The sequence below is a fragment of the Notolepis coatsorum genome (genome assembly GCF_963971535.1).
Source record: "Notolepis coatsorum genome assembly, chromosome: 2".
Taxonomy (NCBI): Eukaryota; Metazoa; Chordata; class Actinopteri; order Aulopiformes; family Paralepididae; genus Notolepis; species Notolepis coatsorum.
This window is the reverse complement of record NC_140166.1, coordinates 128,953,041-128,979,038: the sequence shown is the minus strand read 5'-3', so window position 1 is coordinate 128,979,038 and position 25,998 is coordinate 128,953,041. Positions and strand designations below refer to the sequence as shown.

At 44.8% G+C, this 25,998-nt stretch overlaps 1 protein-coding gene across 1 annotated transcript in view; it reads left to right on the top strand.

Moving 5' to 3' along the window:
- Positions 1-25,998, top strand: part of abcb4 (ATP-binding cassette, sub-family B (MDR/TAP), member 4) — a gene marked incomplete at both ends in the record, with an annotated part of 124,072 nt that overhangs the window by 33,377 nt on the left and 64,697 nt on the right. The window contains 2 exons of the mRNA XM_084308299.1: positions 22,094-22,219; positions 24,241-24,444. Of these exons, the coding sequence (XP_084164425.1) occupies positions 22,094-22,219; positions 24,241-24,444 (330 nt within the window). The remainder of the gene's footprint in view (positions 1-22,093; positions 22,220-24,240; positions 24,445-25,998) is intronic.

Genomic DNA, 25,998 nt, shown 5'->3' with positions numbered 1-25,998 from the left:
GGATTAGAGTCTAATACTAATGAAAACTAATGAAACTGGCCCCCGTAAATGTCCAAACCCCCCCTCCCACACACCCACCCACCCCCTGCTAATGTACAGTTTCCTCCCCCTCGTATGTATATATTTTCTGTTAGGATCTCTGTTTAACAGTACTGTATATTTGCATATCTTGTATGTCACAAATGTAACAGTACTGTATATCTGCATGTCATGTACTGTATGTCAGAAATGTCATGATATATATCTGTATATCTGTATGTTGTGTATGTCATAAATGTCATTATGAATTGAAAATGGGGGACCCTGATGTAAACAAGACAAAAGTCTTTCTCTGGTCTGCATCCCCTTAACAATTGTGTGTATTGAGCCGTACTGTATTGTGCCCATTGTGCAATCTGTTACAGTTTTCAATCAATCAATCAATCAATCAATCAATCAATCAATCACATCACATAACATTCTAATCATTAGACTATTGTGTGATGTCATTATTCAGTCTCATTCTTAACCATCAATATTTGTTCATTTTCTTACTCACCTCTGATATATAATGCCATATTTACTTAGTTGCATTTTGCATCTGATAAAATACAACAATTTAATTTGAAAGATTTGACCGAATTTATGAACTTGAATGAACATTTATTTGTCTCTGCACTTATAAATCAAAAACTAACAAAAAAATCGAATGGAAAATAAATAGTTGTATGGCACTTAAAGGCCAACTTGCAGGTTGTATTTTTGTTCAATAAACAATGTTACTAGGCCAACGCTGACTTTCATGAAGAGGGGGAAAAAATTGAAATTGACCCAGTTTTAGCGTTTTTATCAAACATTTTGTCGACCAAACCACAACCTCACGCACATGCATATTTTAATCCATGGTTCATAGCGTGCGTGTGTCATCTTAATGATGACGTCACATCAGGTGCAGGGCAGCAGTGCATGTGAGCGGATCGGAGCGTGAGCGGCGCGGGGAGCGGAGCGGGCGGTTTTGACGTGAGCGAGGAGTGGGTTTTAAAATGGGTCGGCGCGATGTCAGGAGCGAGAGTTCTCCTCCGCTCCAATCCGCTCCGGGCCGCTCACACAGTGGTTTAACACTGATGTAATATACATGTAGTACAATGCCAAAGCAACAGATGGCGATGTACAAACATGAAGGCCATTTTCAACCAATGAGAAGGGTGAACCTGTGATATCCTGTTCAGGCTTTGTCACTTACTCCTGTTAGAAAAAGTATCGACGCTATTGTTGTTGTCGTTAGCTTACATGCTAACGTTAATGGCAGCGACCATAGCATTGTGGCTCGGCTAGCTATCATCGCTTAATAGAGCTAGTGAATGGATAAACAACGTTATTTAACATTGCAGAATGGGTACAATTACAATGCGGCTCAATACAAACAATTGTTAAGGGGCCCAGGGGGTGTAGACTGTTGTAGTTTGAGCTAATTTACACCATGCTCCAAAAAAAATAAAAAATCTGCTGAGCGATCTGGCGCGGGGAGCGGGGAGCGCTCGATTCAAGGTGAGCGGTGAGCGACTTGGGGGCGGGGTCAACATGAGCAATTAGCGGAGCGGACCAAGCTTTAAAGAGCGAAGAGCGGATTTCTCGCCCGCGCCGATCCGCTCACGTGGCCTGCAGGGCAGCGAGGGGCTCTGAGAGTCACAGGCAGGTAGTGGCAGGAAGCAGAGCCTTCTTGTTACTACTAGCCGAGGAGCTAGTCTCTGTTTCACCTAACACTATTGCTCCGTGATCATAGCCATTCATCTCTAAAGCTAACCACTATTTGTAAAAGCCACAACCACGTTACCATATTTGTAATAATGTAAATCATTGTGTCGTTGTACATATTGTGTAACGTTAGTAGCTAAGTTAGCTAACGTAGCTTAGCTTGGTAGCCAGCATTCTCGAAAACTCCTAACAATGCCCGATTTAAAATGGTTCTCTCCTCTTTGTATACCTTTGTCCTCACAAGTATTCTGCCAGGGAACTTATGGACACGACAATAGTAGTAGTTATAAGGTGTTTGAGCTTGTAACGTTAACGTTAGTTAGCTAATAGCTATCGTGGTAGCCCGTTTCGTGACTGTGATGCACCGAGTGCTATCCGAGGGGGCTACTATTGTGCTATCAACATGCCGCGACGTGTAGCTTGCTAGCCGGCATGATGCGTGCAGTGCTTTGCCCCACAGGTCTGAGAAGAGGACCTGCACATTTGACTCGTTCCCCAAACTCCTCTACATGCCCCGATCTAAAATGGTTCACGACAGTAGCCATAATGCTAACGTTAGCGGGGTAACGTTAGCCAGAGCCATATAGCCAGTAGTACTCTGACCCGGACGGGCATAAGGCATAAGTTGCCTGAAGTGACGTCACGGCCCTGCTAGCGTCTGATAAGCTTTTAGATTTGCGCTGTGCATGTTATTTGTGCGTGGACCTTTTTAACCCTTTCTGAGTGGCATTTACGGCGTCAAATTGAAACAAATAAATAATGAAATTAGATACCAATGATGTAAACTACCCATAACTGAAGAGTAGGGTTTAACCTGCAAGTTGGCCTTTAACAGCAGCATTTACCTCCATTTACCTCCTTGGCAAATAACCAGCTGTATTTAGTTTTCCATAAGGTCCACTGACTCGGTCCCCAGCATTGTGGTGGTTGAGCAGCAGCCAGGTCTAGTGGAGACTCGGGTCTGGCAGTGGCAGCCGTGGTAACATTAACAAGAGCACTAGCAGTGTCAACTTCAGTAGTGCTGCTAGCTGCTGCGCTAACAGCATTAGTCTTTGGCATTTTTATAAAGACGAAGCTGTCCAGCCTTGTACAGCCTTGTGGCGGGTTAAGCCTTTTTTTCGGCGGCATGTGGTGTACTGTTTACTTTTTACTTGAGTCGCAGTTGCAGGACATGAGGACCAGGAAAATCACGTTAAGCTTGCTGCTTCTTCTTCACCAAATGGGTTGGAGTAGCATTAGACACGCTCATGGGTGACGCATAGTGGCTTGGAGGTGAAACGCAGCCTATTCCAATAATTAACATTCGGTTATTTTAAAATCTGAGAAGAAAAATATGATCTATTAACAATCTATTTAGGTAACATAAATAATAATGGTCTACAAGATACACTACACGACCAAGGTACCCATGTACATGTCAAAATACTTCCCAAAGGTCAGTGAATACCATGATCACAACAAATCATGTTAAACCCAAATTCGGCTCAAACAAGGGACTAAACACGTTTTGCAATTATGCCACATCAATATGGAATGCCCTACCCAAAGCTGTAAAGGAATGTGAATTACTACCCACTTTCAAAACCACTCTCAAAGAACACCTACGGGAGACTGCAATTCAAAACTGGCCCCTGTAAATGTCCTAACCCAACCCCCTCCAATGTACAGTAAATTACCAAGTATGGTTTTGTCAATATTCCAATGTACAGTTTTGCTTGTACAGTGTCCCCCACCCACCCCTCCTACCCAACCCCCCCCCCTCCACCCAACCACCTTCAATGTACAGTCCCCCCCCCCCCCCAACCCCACCCCACCTACCCAACCTCCTCCAATGTACAGTTTCTACGTCAAATGTATATACTCTCTTTTCTGGACTCTTTTTGTATCACAAACAGTACTGTATTTGCAAATCTGGTATGTCATAAATGTATAGATGTAGCAGTACTGTCTATCTGTATGTCATGTATGTCACATATGTTATGATGAATTGAAAATGGGGGACCCTGATGTAAACAAGACAAAAGTATTTCTCTGGTCTGCATCCCCTTAACAATTGTATGTATTGAGCTGTATACTGTACCCATTCTGCAATCTGTTAATAAAGTTTTCAATCAATTCAATCAATCAATCAATCAATCAATACTAATTCGTACATTGAAAAAAATATATATATAAAAAATAAATGTTATTTAACTTTTTTGAGAGACCCCCACAGGGGTTGTTGACTATGGGGGCTCAGACTCTATCTATGGGGGCTGAGCCCCCATTGGCCCCCACATAATTCGAACACTAATCATTTACGGTACTGAGAAGATGATATGCTAATTTTGGCATGTTCTTTTAAGCCACACATCCCTGGTCCTGTTGTGACTATTTAGTGAATTTATTGTATTACATTGACTTGTGCATTTTATATTTTACATTTGTATTATATATATATATATTATATTTTGAATTTGTCTGTTTCTTTGTACTGTGATTGAATGAATGATCATTGCATTTAGGGATGCACCGATATGAAAATTTGCCACCGATACCGATTGTTCAACTAACACAATCGGCCGATACCGATATTTGTGGCAAAAAAAAAAGAAAATTACTCTTTTCTTTTTTTTATGAAATGACTGTATATTTGTGTGTCTCTAAATGTTTTGATGAATTGAAAATGGAGGACCCTTATGTAAAAAAGTCTAAAGTATTTTTCTGGTCCACTGAGCTGTACTGTATTGTACCCACTCTGCAAACTGTCAATAAAGCTTTCAATCAATCAATCAATCAATCAATCAGACAAATGCATAGAAAAGCCCTTATTATAACCAAATAACAAAAAATTATATTATTGTTTATGAAAATGTTTTAGCCCTATGCCTCTTTACTTACTTAAAAAAAGGAAACATCAAGACAGAAGAAATAGCACTATCTCTCTCCCAGTATGGTCTGCCGGGCTGCAGCTGGATACTATTTCTCCCAGTATGGTCTGCCGGGCTGCAGCTGGATACTATTGTCGCAACCAGAGCTCTCAACCAATGCAATGCAACATAACCATTTTGATTGACAGTCGATTCTGCCAATTACGTCACACCGCTTGCACCCGCCTCTGCTGTTACCACCAATCAGCAAGCGTTTATTCTTTTTTTACATCCCGGAATGCCGCCATTGATCTGCTTGCGAGAAGCACAACAGTAGCTAATATGTTAGTTCTCCGCCGACCACGAGTAGATGAGGATGACCAAACGAGGCATAATGATTTTACTGCAACGAATGTTATAATAAAACAAAGCCTTTCTATACATTTGTCTGATTGAAAACTTTATTAACAGATTGCAGAATTGGTACAACTCAGGGCTCTATGAGCAACGGAATGGAACTGAGCTATGAACGGAGTAATGTGTGCTACTTGCTATGTTCGGGTACATACTATGCTGATGTTATTGAACGTGTAACACTAACTATATAACGTTAATGCCACAAAACGAATGCCTTAATCATAAGTAGTAACTTTGATGCAGTAGCTTGTGTGTGTGTGGGGGACTGGGGGCGGCGTTGTGCCGTTGTGCCGATAGGCCGATTGCAGTCAACAAGGCACTTATCGGCCGATACTGATACCCGACCGATACATCGGTGCACCCCTAATTGCATTCATACAGTGCTTTTCTAGACACTCAAAGCGCTCCCCACAATGTAGGGTGGAAATTGCCTCTTTCACCACCACTGTGTAGCACCCAACCTTGGGCTTATGCAGGCCCAATGGCTGCCATACACTGGCACCAGGCACACATCACACTACACAATAGCTGAACGGCTCAGGGGACAGGGATTGATGTCAGCCAATAAAGGGGAGGGATGATTAGGTGAAGCACTTTTAGTAGGGTCATCTGTGGCACTTCCGTGACCGTGGAGAGCGAAGGTCCGTTTCTCAATGGATTTGTCATCTAGGAGGGTTAATAAACAAATTTAGCCGGGGTGTATTTTTTTTAAAGGCAGGGGAAATTCGTGAGAGACCAAAATCCAAAATGGCTGCCATGGAAATTAACTTTTTAATGGCTTGACCTACAATGATGCACAATACATGGTTTCAGAGCTTATTTTGATCAATAAATACATATTTGGTGTTTATATAATGATTTTACCTATTGTTGACCTTCAAATGCAAGATGGCTGCCAATTCTGAGCTCCAAAATGTAAATTTTTTCAAAATCGTCACAGAGCCTTCATATTAGGCTCTAATGAAAGCTCTGCTCATGATGAAGTACACAGACGTAATCTCTGAGGTCAATAAAGTCAATGTTTGTCTGTAACCAACAGTTGTTGATTTGCGGTTTTCCATGAAATATGGTAGGCTACTGAGAATATGGTGTCCAGTTCATCCCATCACATTTTCATAATGAACCAAAAAGAATTTTGCACTATAGCCCAGTGGCGGCCGGTGTGAACTGGGCGTTTCAGTTCATTCATACTACACTAGTACACGTATGATCAATCCAATAATGAACACATATATATATCTCAAGTTCAAGTTCTTTAATAGTTGTCATACAGAAGTACAGAATACTTTCATACAAAATGCTTCTTACTGTTACGCTCCAGAGACTGTGCTAGACAAGATAGTATCAAATAACATAATAACATAATATAGCATGAATTTAGAAGAAGAAAATGAGTCACAGTGTTCGGTATAGACATATGTACAATGTTCTGAGTTACCATATAATATACAATACACAATACTATGCAGTGTACTAATGCAGTGTACTAATGTACAGTACTATCTCTAGTGCAAAGCAGAAATGGGATGAGGTACAATTTTAGGTACAATTTACAGTAAGGTGTACGAGTTGTAGTGCAATCCTTCATCCATAAATATAAAGTGTGGGGAGTGGGTGCTACAGTGTGTTTGTTTAAAGTGGGTGTGTGCTATAAGTGTGTGGAGTGGGTGCTACAGTGTGTTTGTTTAAAGTGAGTGTGTGCGTGTGGATGTGTGTGCTATGTGCGTTTGGTGGTTGTTGTTGTGTAGTGTTCATTCATTGTTCGTTTAGCAGCCTGATGGCCTGGGGATAGAAGCTTCTTCTGAGTCTTTCTGTGCTCGCCTTGAGACTCCTGTATCGCTTGCCTGACCGCAGCAGTTCAAAGAGGCAGTTGTTCGGGTGACTGGAGTCTTTAATGATTCTCTTAGCCTTGCCCTTGCAACGCTTGTAGTAAATGTTCTGGAGGGTGGGGAGCCCCCCTCCAATTGTGCGTTCGGCTGAACGTGTCACTCTTTGTAGTCTGCTTTGGTCTTGTGCAGTGCTATTCCCAAACCAGGAGGTGATGTTGCCGGTCAAGATGCTCTCTATTGTACATGAGTAGAAGTTCTTAAGGATCTTCTGGCTGACTTGGAACTTCCTTAGGCGCCTGAGGAAGTAGAGGCGTTGTCGTGCCTTCTTCACAACACTGTTAATGTGTGTGGTCCATGTCAAGTCCTCGGATATGTAGGCTCCGAGGTACTTAAAGCTGTTGACTCTCTCAACCGGTGCCCCGTCGATGCTGAGGGGGCTGTAGTCCTTGACCCCCGACCTCCTGAAGTCCACAATCATCTCCTTTGTTTTGCTGACGTTCAGGGAGAGGCTGTTTTCCTGGCACCATCCCGCCAGGACCTTGACCTCTTCCAGGTAGGCCCTCTCGTCGTTGGCAGAGATCAGGCCCACCACCACTGTGTCGTCAGCAAATTTGACGATTGTATTGCTACTCCGCTGAGCCACACAGTCGTGTGTGTACAGGGAGTAGAGGAGGGGACTCAGAACACAGCCCTGGGGGGCCCCTATGTTGAGGGTGATGGATGAGGAGGTGCAGTTGCCTGCTCTCACCACCTGGGGTCTGCCAGTCAGGAAGTCCAAGACCCACTGGCAGAGGTCATAGCCCAAGCCCAGGTCCCTGAGCTTGGCTATGAGTATGGAGGTATCTTGTCATTTTAAACAAGTTACCATTCATTCATTCATCCATTATGCGTCACCAGCGGCGAAATTAAATGTTATAGTTCAACAACAACACGCTGTGTTGAGAGAGAGAGCGAGAGAGAGAGAGAGAGAGAGATAGAGAGCGATAGAGAGAGAGAGACCGCATTAACTCACTTTGTTTAGTTGAAACGTGGTCCAGGAGGGCTTGATAAAGTGTATATGTCCACTGTCCCACAGTCCCAGACTGTTGATGTATATCCACTGTCCAGACTGCATCCAGCTAGCCAAATAGCTTCTTGTTAGCCAAGTTAGGCACACCAACACAAGTACTGTGATGAGCTGTGTCTTTGCCCATTTCCGCATCGAACAGCCTGCAAACTACCTGGCGTTCTATCGCCCTGCTCTAAGACAAACTCTAACCTTAACCAACTTTGAAAGAGTGCCTAAGCTTAACCGTCGAAAGAACTTGCCGTCATGCTCTAAGACAAACTCTAACCTTAACCAACTTCGAAGAGTAACTAAGCCTAACCAGTGTAGAAACTGGCGTCGGCCAATCAGAGAGCGTCTCTGAGAAATGCGGCTACGGAAAGAGAGCGTCTCCGAGAAATGCGGCTACGGAAAGTATAGACGCTGCTTGCTTAGATGATATAGATCGCTTGAAAACGCGCCCGGCTTCCATCATATTACATCATATTTCAACGCACAGTGCGTTACGTCGTTGACCTATTTGATTGGCTGCGAGGATACAGTGATGAAACCAGTGCACGCTCTGCTGTGCGCGATATGTCTCGCCTCGGCCTGAGAGGTAGTTACTAGTGACTTCCTGTGAATGAAAAACTATTATTTATATTTGATATATTAACGTTATATTGTACATTGGAAACACAAACATACTTAAAATGAGTAAATATTATTCATTTTAAACATGTTTATTTTATTTCTAGGGCTCTAAATATATATATATATATTTTCTTCTTCTCTCTTTTAACCAGGGAGGGCGGCGCTCTAGCGCCCACTATCGGCCGGCCGCCACTGCTATAGCCTAACATAAAATAGTATTCTGTATGCAAAGCTAGCAAGGTTAGTTGCTTGAGCTGAATTTAACCCTTGTGCGCTGCTTATTTATTTATCTTACTTTGGTGTTAACAAAAACTCTGGGTCCGAATGGACCCGCTGTGTAACTCAGTACCAACCACCCCAAAAAATAAGGATTATTATCCAGTTTTGTTTTGTACTTCATTACTAACTTTTAGGGCTGTCCCCAACTAAGGATTTGGATATGATTGGCCAAAATTTGACGTTAGTCCACTATTAGTCGACAAAAAAAAAAATATATATATATATATAATTTTTTTTTATCATTCCATTTGGGCTGTGGGGGTGCTTAACGTCTGAAGGAGTCGACTGAAGGCTTCTTGTCCTCTGCAAAAGCATGCAATTGGTCCACTGATGGATACATCTTGATTTTGTCTAGTCTAGTGTGTTCATTAGATGGGTGAAATCCTCTTTCAGTGCCTCTGTGCCTGTTTCCGTAGGCAGTTAGCCTCTGGTATGCGTGCCATTAGCGTTAGCCACGCTTCTAGGCCTATTTTCTTTGGGAAATAATGATAAAATAATTAAAAAAAAAAAATTATTATAATTATATATATATTTTTTTATTCGACTAAGAGGTTGGCAGTCGACTACGGCTCCTTTCGACCGATTAGTCGACTAATCGACTAATAGGGGTCAGCCCTACTAACTTATCATAACCAGTCCCCATATCAAACCTTATTTTATATGTCCCCATATGGCCCCAAGACACAATATACCTATTTATTCAATCGAAAATAGGATTATATTCATTCATGCTGTTACCCATATTGAAGAAAATGGGTATATGTATGCAATCTGACTATGAAGACACTTTATTGAGTAAACTGCTTTGTGGGTTTTAGAACTGTATTATGGAAATAAATCAATATATCAGAATGAACTTGACAGGAATCCAAACCGTGGCTATTTATTGGTGTTGCTGCGAAACGATACAATACATAGATACAATGTATCTATGTTTGTGTGGGAATGTCTCGGTTTGTGTGGGAATATTGTATTCCGGTGTGCACTGTACTGAACTGTAGGCCTGTGTGTCTGTGTGTGTGCGTGCGTGTGTGTAAGTGTGTCTCTGTGTGTAAGAGTGTGTAATCTTGACCTTGTTGCAACGCCCCTTTTTCAGTCAAGCTCAGTCAGTGTCAGCACTTGCGCAAACTCGCTTTTTCTCTAACTAACATTAACGTTACACACTTTAAGACACTTTGTTATCAACGTTATTCACTAGTCTAAAGATAGTTCTACCATCAAGAACATATAAAACCTAACGTTACTAACTCTGCAATGCTCAAAGCGTAAGCCTATTTAATTTTTAAAGGATCCCATTCACTCCTAATGTGTTAGAAACCCTACCACCAGTGGCTACGCGAGTTGCTTTCCCTCCCAATGAAATGAAAGACAGCACACAATATTTCTATCTCATCTTCAGCTGTGCAGCAAGCCTAGGCGACGCAAAGACAACAAAAGTAAAAATGCTCAGTGTTCAAGATCTGAAATGCCTGCTCAGAGTGCTTTATGTGATGAAGAGGCAGAGGGACCGTCACCAAAGCGCCTTCGTCCGTCAGTGGGTGGGCCTCTCCATGACAAAACTAAATGTGTGTGGTGTATGCAAGGTACGGACATGAGGCACCCGAACAGGAAACAAGGCAAGCTGTTAAGAATCAACACACAGTCAGCATGGCGCTCCTTCAAGCGCCACACAATCCTCATAGAAGATGAGGAGCTCAGGGATCGTCTCAGACGACTAATTGAGTAAACGACAGCACTGTCAGATCCTTACGCAAATGATATAATGTACCACTATGCCTGTTGGATGAAGCATATCCACCACACAGTCTTCAAGACAGATGATGCTATGCATCTCCAGAGTGTGTCTCTCTCAGAGGCAAATAATTTGTTCTTTAGACACGTTGATACCAGGGGTGCAGTGCTGGGCATACGCGGTCAAAACGACGTTAGTGCGCGCATCCTATTATTATGCAAAGTCTAGGTGATAAGTGCCGGCGCGACGACACAAAAATGACTCGTCGCGCCGTATACCCCGGCCGCCGGCACTTATCACCTAGACTTTGCATAATAATAGGATACCGACAACCAAATACAAGCCCTGTAGGTGTGGTGGGGGGTTGCTTGATCTCCCGACTGGAAGGATATCATCTGTTCTGTGCGCAACCGAGGGAACATGTATGCGCGGGCGTTTGGCCTTCGCCCATATTACGACTGCACCCCTGGTTGATACTGTCATCTTTGATGAGCGTGAGATCCGTTCACTGCAGTCTCTTTTAGCAGACTACAGACGCATCGTCAGTGACTATGGCTATCCAGTGGCCGAGGTCAAATCATCTTACGTCAAAAGTCTGCTCATTGACCACACCTCAGGCTTCTATGGGCATGGAAAGAAAAGGGTGTTGGAGAAGGTGATGGTTGTTCCTAAGGCAAGAGAGCTCCTGGGACGAGTGGGTGAGAGTCTGGAGTTGAAAGATGAAGTGAGAGCGGATATGAAAGCATTTGTCCTCTAAATTGTTTACGCTGAGAGTGCAAATTACGTGTGGCCAGGCCAGAGCTTCCAAGTGGCACAAATTGAAGAAGAAGTGTACGATTCGTCTCCCAGCTGATGAGGACTCCTTGGATCTTCATGTGGAAAGGACAAACTACATTACATATTGCCAGCTCCATTACAACATTCAAGAACATCCTTCCCCCATTGGTCACAGCTGGGAACTAGTGAATGGGAAGTGCCGGCCAGTGTGTCATACCCTTCCCCCCTTTCCCCAGCAGCTCACATCTCATGACTGCTCAGATGAGAGTAGCAGTGATGATGATGAATGGAGTCAGTGTGGAGAATCAACAGATTCTGATGAAGAATAGTGATTCTGTCTCCGGTTCTCATCATCCATCAACAAGTTGTTACGTTATATCGTCTGCTTAGCTTACTTTATATTAGAGGTGGGCATAGATTTTTTTTTTGATCTAGATTAATATATCTGCAATCCTGGAGTTAATCTAGATTAATCTAAAATGGCTCAAAAAAAATAAGTCTGCCGAAGGCATTCAAAATATGTGTGTTCTACCCAAATAATGACCAGAAGTAAGTCCTTACTTTTTCTTTCCTCCTTACGTTTCTCAGGCCAGGTGGCCCATTACACCATGAGCCCATCTCCCGTTTCCAAAATGCATTACAGACTGTTTGAAAAAGCTGTTTTGCTATGATAATTGGTAATGAAATATCAAAAATAATGTTCAATAAGATGTACTTGTGTTTAATAAATTGTTTTATTCAGAAGTTAACACAAATAAATAATATTACCAGTACAGAACACTCTCAACAGAAAGAAGCATTTCAAACTTGAACTTGAACTATGTGACATGGCTTGATTCAATCAGTCCAATCTCTATTTCTCCTTCTTCCACCAGTGATCAGGCAGACCAGCTTGTTCACATTGGCTGGTGACAAACTAGCTCTCCTCTTCTGCACAATATGGCCTGATAAAGAGAACGTTAGGTTATGACTATAACCAAGTTCTGTTAATTAGGGGTGACGCTTGGCATCACTACTGCACTATCTCGCGTACGTGCACGCGTACTGAATAAACCACAAATGTACCTCTAATACCAGTATTAGTCTGACCACACCCCTCATCAGCTTACCTTCATAAGCAGGTGTGTGGTCACCTGCTCTCCTCCTTCCCAAGCTTTCACCACAAGGTGAGGTCAAGGGCTGCAGCGGCCGTCTGATGCCAAGCGTCACCCCTAATTAACAAAACTTGGTTATAGTCATAACCTAACGTTCTGTTTCATTAGGGGCTCTGCTTGGCATCACTACTGCACAAAGGGAGGCCAAGCGGAGCCGCTGGCTGACAAATACACCCCGCTGACAGCCCCCCAAAACCATCAGAACAGGGAGGGCCGAGCCCCCCCGACCCCCCCTAATGGAGGGTATCCCCCCTATTAGAGGCCTCACGGGAAGGCGACGGACCCGACCGTGCGAAGAGGCACTCAAGCAACTTAACGCACAGGGTGAGCAGACCGTGGCTTGACCCCACGACTACACACACGCACAACCCGCATGCCACCCGGGAACGAACGGAGGGATAAACCTCGTTACTGCCCCCAGAATCACGGGGTCAAGGGCAAACCCAACCCCGTGGCAAGGCCGTAGCAGCGGAGCACGAAGGAAGACTCAGACCCACCAAAGGGCTGGACTCCCTAGAATGGGGGCCCGGAGAAGTCCATGATGCCAGCATCAAGACCCCACCAGGTGGGCACGTAGTGCCCCGCCCCCCACATCGCCAGCGTATTCGGACAAAGGCCCCTCAGTTACTGCACCTGGTATTCCCAGGCGGAATCCCATCCAAGTACTAACCAGGCCAGAACCTGCTTAGCTTCCGAGATCGGGCGTGTTCAGGTTGGTATGGCCGTAAGCCGAGCGGGCCCCGTCCCCCCAATAGTACACCGCCTGGCACACTGACCCCGCAGAACAGGCAGTCAGCATGGCCGTAAGCACACAAAAAAGGTTAACCAACGGAAGCAGGCAGCGCACCGGGGAAAAACCAGGCAACAGGCTGTTAACCCTAGCCTGGAGACTGCGGACGAGACAGGCGCCAGAGGGGACAGCTGAACACAGCCGCCCCGGCGGAAGGAGCGTAAGCTGGCGGTGTTGCATGACCAAGCCTCCATTTAAAAACCCCCACCCAGAGGGGTCGAGGCAGAGAAGGCTGACACGATTGGCAGACGTCATGAACGTGCAGGGGCACCCTCAAACGGTGAACCCGGGAGTTGACACTGCTCCAACACACCAGGGAATCAACCACCTCGGTGTTACCCAATGCGGTGGTTGTTCCTATAACCCCTCAAGAAAAAACTCCAAAACACACCTGCGGGTATACACCGGCTATACCGCAGTACAAGTGTTTCAGTTTCCAAAAAGGGTTAACCCAGGCCTACGGGTCGCAAACATCACTTCGGACCGGGCCTGGCGGTACGGGAAGCACAGGGTCACCAGAGGAGGTAAAAAAAAAAAAAAAAAAACCACCCCCACAGGCCCCTCTTCGCCATGCGTGAGAGAGGAGCGAAAAATAATGGAGAACCAGCCCCTAAGCACACCGTACCTGGTATTCCCCGGCGGTCTCCCAACCAAGTACTAACCAGGACCAACCTGTGTAGCGGCCGAGATCCGACGAGATCGAGCGCGTACAGAATGGCATGGCTGTAAGCCATGACGACAGTGCTGAGTAAAAACATACCCAACCAGGGTCTCCATAGCGCTTAACCCTGTGACACCCAGACCGACCTGGCATTTTTCCCCCTGAAAAAAGCCCAAGTCCCTCAGGGTACCAGAACAGCAGATCTGCATCCCCGGCGGACAACGGGTTCAACTGATCTGGACCAGCGTGACCAGAACCAGTCCCGTGCCCTAACCACGCCGACATGCCTACTCCAGGAGAAGGGCAGATATGCGTGTTGATCTTAACATGAAAAGAAGGCGCCACCCAGACGTTCGGACGAACCGCGCCTGGTGGCCCACCCCAAGGGCGTGAGACCCCACCACATATGTTCAGATCCATCCCGTCATCATCCCCCAGACATGAACGAGAATCCGTCGACAACCCACCCAGGTCATGGGATGTGGTCGTCGGAAGAGGAAAAACCCCCATCTCAGTTGCTTTATAAAAACGCTGTTTCAACCACAAGCAACCAAGGCGTGCCAGTCAATCGCCTGTTTACAGCGAGCTAGCACTATACGTGCGTCGGGACACACCCCCATCAATGAACAGGCTAATTAGACCTGTCATTGAATCCCCAAGGCGCCCAGGGGAACGACAAGAGGGGTGTGACACTCCCTAACTCCAACACTTCTGGAATAGAAAGAAGGAAGCATCAACAGTATGTATCCCAGCCTACACAGCCGGGGTAAAAAATGTTCACATTTTTACATCCCACCACCCTCCCATAGGAAAGAGACGGGGATCCCCAGAGAGACTTCCCACGCGAGCTGTACAGATTGAAAAGAATATATTGCACCTTGAGCCATGTAAAAAACTGGTTTTAGGGCCTCCGGGGAAGAGGCACTGAACCCATACACACTCAATAAACGAATTGAATCGAATATACATACAATAGAAAAGGACCCTTCTAGAGGGTCCACTCACTTTGACAATCTGAGGAGGAAGGCTCTGTACTCTGATGGAGGCTTCCTCACATGGAAGAAGGAGTCCGAACTCACAGAAGGCCTGAATAGGCGCTTGGTGAGGAGGAGCCCTGACCATCCCCCCTGAAAACAGATCCATCACATGGACCTGAACAGCACACGGAAGTCCTACCAACAGAGACGCGCACGGTGACGTACTCTATGGCGGGGGAATTCCTGCGGTGCACACGCCCAATATACCAGGCCGTGGGACCAGGAACTCCCCCCCCCCCCCCCGTAACGTGCCGAACCGCCACGTGACGGGAACCTTGAAGGACAGGGGGTGTACCCCTGACCGACAGAACAATGGGGAGAGGAAAGGTTACCAGTTCACCCCTTTACGACCCCACACCCATGATACGATGTAACGACAAAAAGAGAATATGACACAGTCATAGTCAGCTCTATGAAGCGTTTCACAGCTCCACACAGCGCATGAGCTAACCTGCTATCTGATTTTTACTAAGGAAAAACACAGAATAGAGAGGGCTCTAAGAACCCCGGTCCAACATACACATGCGCTTCTGTGGCCAGTACAACCCAGTTGTAGGTCACATGACACACACAACCCATCATCATCACAATGAGAGAATACATCATCCTTGATTAGTATCGACCACAGGCCTTGCTAAGCACACATGACAGCAACCAAACCAATTTCCCCTTAGGAAATAAGTTTCTCCAGCAGATTTAGCACAACCACAGCAATCAAGCTAAGAGTTACATCGTATCCCTACCACACAAAAGACACAATTAATGCACAAAATGTCTGACAGGAGGATGAAAAAGTCCCCAGGGAACCGGGGGGGAAAAACACAATCCTCCTATTTTACCCTCAATACGGCCAGTTAAAACAGGAAAACCTGTTAATGTGTGAACACACTGTTCATTGTCATTACAGTCTGAGAAAGAACATTCTTTTACTCACTTGTCACCAAGCATAGCTTCATAGGTTAGTTACCTTAGTTGTGAGTACACGGTGCATATAAACACCATGATGTTTCTCACACAACAACCAGATCATTCCCCGATTTGCACGGAGAAGCTAACTGCCAGTGACAAAAACAGCTCACACATAACCCGCAACGTATCCTAAATGCATTGTAGCAACACACGTTTTGGGAAAAACACCGTTATTCACAATACATTTAGCAAAGTAAAACCAGAAGACGTGTTATGAGGTCTGGTCAACCCCGTTCCTACCCGGAACGCAGATCAGCGAAGTGCAGTCACAGACACCGTAGGAAACACAGCCGCTCCTGTGTTGTCCGAACTGGGCAGCGTCCCCGCCCCAACCCGCACTACAGTCCCCTGTTGATGCATCTTGCCGTCCTGGCTCAGGGCAGGGTCGACGAAACATCCCCTGTCAAGGATGACGTCGTGGTCAAGAGTGTAAAACATGTTAAAATCAAAGCACGTTCAACAGAAAAGCATCAAGCTAACGGCCGCTCCAACCGTTCGGGTGCTACTGCTTCCGCTCGCGACACGCCGAGCTAACGACGCACGCGATCAGAAGCGAGCTCACGACGGCGCGCGAGAAGCTAAGCTACCCCGCGCCAGCCATGGCCATAGCAGCAAGCTAACGTTACCTAGCGACCACGACATGCTAGCCCCGCAGCTAACAGCTGACTGGCTAATAGTAGGCCCTAAGCAGGCCATGCAGCGATCCAGCAGGCTAACGCAGCAGTTAACAGCTGACTGGCTAACCGTAAGCTATGAACATGTAAACAATGACATAACACTCACCCAGACAGGCCGCCGTTCTGAACCTCTCCTCACTTTTTAAGAGAAAAGAGAAAACAAGATGTCAACACCGCTTCACAACGGTGACTTTACCACATCCGACGGAATCAGCACAGTACCAACTGGCCTGTGTAGCTGACTTTGAACATGAATCTGCCGCTATCGCACATTACATGCACATATCCCCTCGTGAAGGAATACTCTCATTTGGATATGAAAGATGGGGTCTTAACACGGTGACAGAGAGAATCCACTCGTCCAGAACACACAGGGATCACCAGTGTCAATGGTCGCGGCCCACTAGTTAAAACTATAATGGTCTCCAGACCAAGGCCTTCTGTCGCCTAGGTGGCTGAACAAAGGACCCTAGCCTGGGGCCGGTTTCCATAAACTTTGTCAAGTAGCCCCCATAGCACTAACAGACAAGTGGAGCCCGCCAGCAAACACTACTCACCCAACCTGGAACGCACCGCTTCTCACAACAGCGGCATGTCCGACAGTTCAGCTGTGGCCAGACAGGTTTCACCCCAACAAACACAGCAAGGAACTGCAGTTGAGAAGCATGCAGCGGCGTGCTCCCAATACGAAAACCGGTGGAGGGTTTTTAGAATGATCATCATCTTCCAGACACTCCAGTACGAAGACAATATCGCCGTATTTTCTCGAAAATAGTGAGAGAGAAAATAAAGATATGATGTCAACGTATCCTTGTTTCCAAAAGCTGCTCCTAAACCTTTCTTCCATCATGGTGTCAAGTGTGGGGATCTACCGAGGCACTTCTTCCTTGTGGTGAAAGCGAGAAGGAGGAGAGCAGGTGACCACACACCTGCTTATGAAGGTAAGCTGATGAGGGGTGTGGTCAGACTAATACTGGTATTAGAGGTACATTTGTGGTTTATTCAGTACGCGTGCACGTACGCGAGATAGTGCAGTAGTGATGCCAAGCAGAGCCCCTAATGAAACAGAACAGTCTCTCGCATGGGACAGTTGAGGCAACTCCCCAAGTACTCGTTCACACACACTGCTTCTGAAGACTGGCTGCTCACATACACTGCTGCAGAAGACTGGCTACTCACACACACTGCTGCAGAAGCAGGTTTCTCAACAAATTAAATGTCCCGGGCCCCATTACAGTCAGAAATGTGGGAACTACTTTGTCCTCTTCAATTCCATTAGCTATAATGAAGTAATCAAAACGCTCAGTGTAACAGTTCCATAACTCCACATTGTCATCAAACCAGTGGCGGCTCTACCACTAGGGGCGCTAGGGCGCCGACCCACCTGCGTGTAGCTTTATGCCAAGCAAGCAGTGCAAAAATTTATCGTAGTGGCATGCAGTAATGCGCCTTTCATTTTCCGCCGCCCAGCGCCCAGGTCGCGCGGAAATAGGCTGTCTATTGCCATTCTCTTTGACAAACTCTAACCTTAACCAGCTCCTTAACAACGCCTAAACTTAACCGTTCTAACCTTAACCAACTCCGAAACCATGCCTAACCTTAACCATAGAAATTATATTGCCATTCTCTTTGACAAACTCTAACCTTAACCAGCTCCTTAACAGCGCCTAAACTTAACCGTTCTAACCTTAACCAACTCCGAAACAATGCCTAACCTTAACCTTAACCTTAACCATGCCTAACCTTAACCGGCGAAATAACCTTAACCGGCGAAATAATACACGTTAAAAAAAAATCACGTTAAAAAATATTTTCGATGGGATTCGAACTCACCAGCAAACAAGCCATAGGATCCACAGCCATGTGTCCTTGCCAATTGAGCTATTGGTAGATACTGAATAAGGGGCGGTGACTTATATATATTGAGCTCCGCTCAAGGCGGGATCTCATGCGCATGCGCGGGCACCTCGCGCGAGCACGCCGGCGCACGCACGCACCTGAGCGAGCACGCCGCCGCCGGTGCACGCACGGTAGCATTTGTCTGAAAAGAAGGGCGCTTTACCGCACTAGCGTGCGGTGACGAATGCGGAAGCATTTTTGCACTGCTTGCTTGGCATTAACGTACAGGCGACCCACCTGCTGGCCAGCTGCTGTTAAATCAGAGAACAAGACAATAAAACTTTTTCGTTTTTGTGTTTTATAGCCCTATAAATAATATAAACATGTTTAAAATTAATAATATTTACTCATTTTAAGTATGTTTGTATTTCCAATGCACAATATAACGTTATTATCTAAATTAAAAAAACATCGTTTTCATGGGCAGGAAGTGACGTTTTTTTTTATTTTTTCGTATTTCTCGCCCGGGCAAGAAGCGATAGCGTTCTGCGTGCGCGTCACAGTTTGATCGCTGTCTCCGTCACAGCCAATCAGTGCATACGGCGTTGTGCGTTGAAATATGACTATTATGTTGGAATCCGAGCGCGATTTGAAGCGGTCTAGCCAGCAGCGTGTGAACTTCCGTGAAGAATTTCCATAGCCGCATTTCGCGGAGACGCTCTCTGATTGGCCGACGCGATGCCAGTTTTTTTCCATTGCCGCATTTCTCGGGACGCCAAGTAGTTTGCAGGCTGTTCGAGGCGGAAATGGACAAAGACACAGCTCTTGGCTAACTAACAACAAGCTATATTATGGAGGCAGTGTGGAGGGACATGTATGGACAATGGATGGACATCAACACAGGCTGGATGGACAATGCCATGGAGTGGATATACTTTATCAACAAGCCAACAACAAGGTAGATTAGCGATCTTAACTCTAGTTTAATACATGATACGTTGTCTACTGATGCCGCATAACGTTGTAACTAGCTGTTAGCTCCGTTAGCTTAGCTGGCCACTTAGTGCATGGAAACGGAGTAACGTTAACGTTTAAACGTTATGTCGAGGTCATACAATACTACAGTCGACATAAGGTTAACGTTACCCCGTTTCCATGAAGTGTTTAAATAGCAGCAATCTTGTTGAAAATGTAACTACTAAAATGCTCTCTCGCTCTCTCTCTCTCTCTCTCTCTCGCTCTCACTCTCATTTCGCCGCATGTGGGACATAACCACTCAGACAATGAATGGTAACTTGTTTAAAATAACGAGCTTTACAAATGTGTTTATCATTGAATGGATCTGACATCATCTGAGAGAGAGAGAGAGCGAGAGAGAGAGAGAGAGCGAGAGAGAGAGAGAGAGCTGTGCGTGTTTGTGTTGCTGCTGATGCATAATGAATGAATGGTGAGTTGTTTAAAATGACAACATACATGTGTTAATTATTTGATTTGATTGATCCGAGAGACAGAGAGATCGTCTATGTTTGAATGAATGAATGAATGAGAACTTTATTAACAGATTGCAGAATGGGTACAATACAGTACGGCTCAATACACACAATTGTTAAGGGGATGCAGACCAGAGAAAGACGTTTGTCTTGTTTACATCAGGGTCCCAGATTTTCGATTCATATCGATAGTTTAATAGCTAGCCTTGGCTCGTTTAACAATATGCAAAATATGTGTACAGCCCTGTACTCATACTGAAGTTATTCTTGGTATATAATAGGTCTGATTGTGTAACGAATCGATTCCACGTCGCGCTGTGTGTGAGAGAGAGAAGGAGAGAGGGAGAGATCTGCCTGTGTTTGTAGACGGGCGAGTTTTGTTTCTAACTTTATTTGACTGGTTGTGTGTTGTTGTAGTAACAGCTGAGCGACTCGTTCATAAGAGCCGATTCATTGCAGTGAGCGTGAGTCGAATCGCTCACGTCTTGCCATGAGTGTTGCGTGGTACTGTACTGTACTGTACAAAATATTTGGTATAGCGCCCCTAGTGGCGAAGTACCCAGCGGCCGCTACTGCATCAAACGGTCCAATATTTCCAATAACCCAAGCCATTTCTGTTGTAAACACTCACGATAGTCCAGTCGATCCTTCCTTTAGTGTGTAAAGTGGATTTCCTCATCTTGTAGATGTTTCCAAGTGCCGGGCTACGACGTGAGCTAACATGCTAACTCGCTAAGCTAACATGGTAAACAAAGGTCCCGACGGACTTCTCTTGCATTGCGCAGATTCAGACGTCCTCATCGCCAAATTGTGTTATATCCTGAGGACTTCTTAACCTCACTTGTATAACAATGATTACGGGACCACTACTTTAGTTTGACACATTATTCAGACTACAGCTCATATACATACGTGCAATCACTTCCGGGTACCACAGCACTACGGCAAGTATTTAAGGACAATACATCACACTCCCAGACCCAACTTTGAGAATTAGATTAACGGCGTCAATTATATTATTGCGCAATACTAGTCTTGCGTTAACGCAGCACGTTAACACCGTTAACGGCCCAGCTCTATTTTATATCCATCCCTACTCTTGTGTTTTCTACCAGCCTTTTCTCTCCACCCTTATGTCCTTTATTTTTTAATATTGTGAATATTAGTGTGTTTTATTCTAACAATTATATTTTCAGTTTGACATTACATGGTTCAGTTGCTGTGTCAGCCAGAGGGAGATGCTGTTGCCTCCAAATCTGCCATCAAGGCCATTAGGCTTCTAGTTGATCAATTATTATTTTGGAGTGCTATTTGTTGAAGCACCACACCTCCCTTTTGACTGTTCACCTTGTCGTGGTAAGGCAGCTTGAGTACCTCAGTGAACCCCGAGAGCTATGCCAGTAGGAGGAAACTCCTAGCAGGTTTTACCAAACCGGACAGGTCTAGGGTGAGAGGTCAGACAAAGCAGTCAGACAACCTTGTGGAAACAGCATCTGGGGCCAATAACCCACCCTGCTGAAGCAAACAGGGGTGATCATGTCTCCGACTTTCACAGATGGATGGAGTATGGTGGAAGATACCCACCTATCCCCTCTGTCCATAACTCAACTCATCATGAGCAGAGCTTTCATTAGAGCCTAATATGAAGGCTCTGTGACGATTTTGAAAAAAATCCCTTTTGGAGCAAAAAATTGGCAGCCATCTTGCATTTGAAGGTCAACAGTAGGTCAAATCATTATATAAACACCAAATATGTATTTCTTGATCAAAATAAGCTCTGAAACCATGTATTGTGCATCATTGTAGGTCAAACCATTAAAAAGTTCATTTCCACGGCAGCCATTTTGGATTTTGGTCTCTCACGAATTTTCCCCTCCTTTTTAAAAAATACACCCTGGTTAAATTTGTTTATTAACCCTCCTAGATGACAAATCCATTGAGAAACGGACCTTCGCTCTCCACGGTCACGGAAGTGCCACAGATGACCCTACTATTTGGTGCAACTTTGGTCGGTTTTAAATGTGCTATATATATATAACAAAGGTGACCTTTGACCTTTGTGTGTGTGTGTGTGTGTGTGTGTGTGTGTGTGTGTGTGTGTGTGTGTGTGTGTGTGTGTGTGTGTGTGTGTGTGTGTGTGTGTGTGTGTGTGTGTGTGTGTGTGTGTGTGTGTGTGTGTAGGTGTTGAACAATATGTCTCTGGGTGTGCGTGACGGCCAGACCATCGCCCTGGTGGGCAGCAGTGGCTGCGGGAAAAGCACCACAGTCCAGCTGCTGCAGAGATTCTACGATCCTCAAGAAGGATCCGTACGTAACAGACTCTCACACGTAACACACACTCACACGTAACACACACACTCACAGTCACACGTAACACACACTCACACGTAACACACTCACACGTAACAGACACTCACACGTAACACACACACTCACACGTAACAGACACTCACACGTAAGTTACGTAACACACACACACTCACACGTAACACACACTCACACGTAACAGACCCGAGGAAAGTCGGGTTATCTCGCCATGCGTTGAGCGCCAGAACCCCGAAAACCAGAGTATAGGCCTATAGTTGGGTTTTCATCGTAATTTCTTTTATTCGATATTTCTATTCATTACAGGCACACAGACTCAGGGTTAACATGGGGAATCATCCTGAGATCACCAACGTGCAATACCGGCCGCATCCTCCCAGGAGGCAGTATCGAGCACCCTTTGAAACCTTATATCTTGGCCTGTGCAACAATCAAGTGTCTCCGGGCGCACTTTTCTTTGTCGGGCGAGGCGAGGAGGTATCCCAATCCCATTGAGCAGCGTCAAATGCCCCCCCGATGCATCTGTTGTGGTCGATTATGTTGGCGACACGACGGACACCAATACTTGGACTCGCGACAATTGGAATATTCTTTTTGGGGTACCTCCTAGTGAAGGTGAGGGCTAAATTATATCAATCCTGATTTGATCCAACCATGATTTCACCTCGATCGCAACGTGTGTGTAACGTTAATCAACTTCAACTTCAACTTCAAATGACTTTATTTTCCTTTCGGAACTTCATTTGTGCAGTGGTTGAAAGACAAACATACAGTCACAATACATAGACACTCACCACTATATATAAAAAAAATTATTGTTAAAACTACAATAAAAAGACCACTATATAAAAAAAAACACCAACTACATTAAAACTATATTAAAAACCATGTGGAGCAGTTCTGTATGTATATAAATAATAAATAATAGTAGTACAGGTACATAATATGTCCATCAGGTGGAAGGGGGAGTCTATTTTAAGTAGTCCAAAGTCCTTGGGGGGGGGGGGGGGGGGGGGGGGGGGGCAGTCCGGCCTCCACCAGACCTAGGTGTTCAGCAGTCTGATGGAGGTTGGCACGAAGCTACCTAAGCCCCTTTTGTTCAGTGATGAAGCTCTGTATCGACGGCCTGAGGGCATTAGTTTGTAATGGGTGTGAAGGGTGTGTGTTATCTACAACTATTTGGGAGGCCTTTTTAACTGTCCGTTTCTTGTGGATGCTGCTGAGTGGCTCCTGGTCCTTCCCAATTATGTTGCCGCTGATCTTAACGACCCTGTCGAGCAACAACGTATGCTGTTGGTGACGATCAAAGCATAAAAAAACGACCCCCCCCCCCCCCTTTCATGCAATCATGATGAAACATAATACCTATTATATACATTTGATTTGGAAATAGTAGCGTGTCCAGGCAACGCTTTTAGTGAAATTCACGTTTTGCTGCATATCGTCGTTTTCTGGGATTAGACAAGATCACTCTAAAACTATACTTATATTCACCACGGTATAACACAGGAACGTATTGATGGAGAAAAAAAATTTACATATTGAACGATAGATAGTTGATGTCAAATGGGCCATAGTATTGTATCCATAGCTATACTATAGAATATATATAGCCCTGCAAACACAGCCACTTATTCCTATATTTTAGAGCGTGGCATGGTAGGAACAAACGATGCTCAAATCCGTGGCGCAGAAAGTCTTAAGATGCCCATTGGCTTTTGCATAGCAAAAGAAATAAATATATCCAATAACTTACATGGTGACGACACACAAATACATTCACACTCATCACAATATATAGACAAAACACATAAAAAATACTTCAATAAATAACACTAAACAAAACAAACGGCAATTAGACAAAGCAAATAGACAGGCTCCGACTGAATCCACCGTGATAGAATTAGCAATTATGCTAGGAAATATAATTTAACATAGATTCTTCAGTCTCACCTGTCCATATACATTATAGTTCATTAATCTGCTTGGCTTTCCCTGTGCAGGTGTCTATAGACGGCCACGACGTGCGCTCTCTTAACGTGCGCTACCTGAGGGAGATGATCGGGGTGGTGAGTCAGGAGCCCATCCTCTTCGCAACCACCATCGCCGAGAACATCCGCTACGGCCGACCGGACGTCACGCAAGAGGAGATCGAGAAGGCCACCAAGGAAGCCAACGCCTACGACTTCATCATGAACTTCCCCGACGTACGTCAGAGTTCCTCTCTCTTAGTTCGGTGTGTGTGTGTGTGTTTGCGTGCGTAAGGGTGGTGATACACTAAATTACTTTTTGAGCAAAGACATTATTCAAAAAAATTATTTTAGTTTTTCTTAACCAGTCACGTTTTAACATTACAATTACAATTGACCATTTAGTCATTTAGCAGACGCATCAAGTAAAAGTCAGAGTATCTGGCTAAAAACACACTTGAGTAAAAGTCAAAACGTTTCTACTTTTAGATGTACTTAAGTACTAAAACGTTTTTTTTTCTGACTGTCTTATTCTTCTGATTGCAATTGTTTAATCAAAGATCCCCGCTTTCTAGTCTTGCACAAGGACCAATCAGCTTGGGTATGGGCGGGTTGATTTTCCATTGATGGGGATTTGATTGGCTGTTTTTAAATAAAGTGCGGCCGCAGGATTAATAATGTTAACGTTAGTTCGGCCAGAGAAACAACTATACTAATTAAAATTGTTGGACCTGCGAGATTTGTACTTTGTAGGTCTGCATTTTAAATGTAATGAGTAAAAAGTATGTTTTTTTTCTCTGAAATGTAATTGAGTAAAAGTACAAGTATACAAACCTAATAATACTTGAGTTAAGTACAAATCCCCAAAAACAGTACTTAAGTATTGTAACAAAGTACAATTACTCAAGTACTTTACACCCCTGGTATTAACACACCCCTACTGGACTATATACAATCAAAACATTGTTCATTCGACTCCCGGAGAGTCAGCATTGCCTTGGCTCGGGCTGATCGCTATACTAACTCGTTTGGCTGAGTTAGGGGAGTGGAGCCGTGGGTGGGTCCTGGGCGTTGTGGACAGCGACCCCTACAGTTCGGTCGGGGCGCCAGCTCGGCAAGGGTAGGATCTGGAGAGAGGTAGTGCGACCTTCCACACGTTACACTCTCCCGGTGAGAATCTGCGCTGCCGGCTGGCTGCACATGCGTCGGAGGAAAGCATGTGACAGTCTCCGGCCTCTCGGACCAACAGTAGGGGAAAGTGCGCAACAACCGGGAAGGGGATTGGGAATTGGCATAACGACTAACAGTGGGATGGGAGAAAAATCGGAAAAAGAAGGAGGGGGAAAAAGATAATAATAAAAAATAAATAAAAAACATTGTTCATACTTCACTGTTCATACTTTTTGCACATAACTGCCCAATTGCACAGCCCTGCTAAATATCCCATCCCACTGTATTTTATTCGAATTAGTCTATATACTTGAACTTGACCACATCTTGCACAGTTGTATAGCCGTGGCCTATTTTAATTTATATTTTTACTCATAATTACACTATATTCTATTGTGCTTCTATTTAATTTAGTTTATATCCCATTTTATTTCATTTGCACCTTTTTATTTTACAGTTGTACAGCCCTGGCCTATTTTTATTTCATAATTATATTCTATTATATTGTGCCTCTGTCTTAATTTATTTCACATTTCATTTTATTTTATTCCACCCTTTTATTTTATTATCTGTCCGTTATTGTCTGTCCATTAACTCATTGAGCGCCACGCCCTTTCCCCA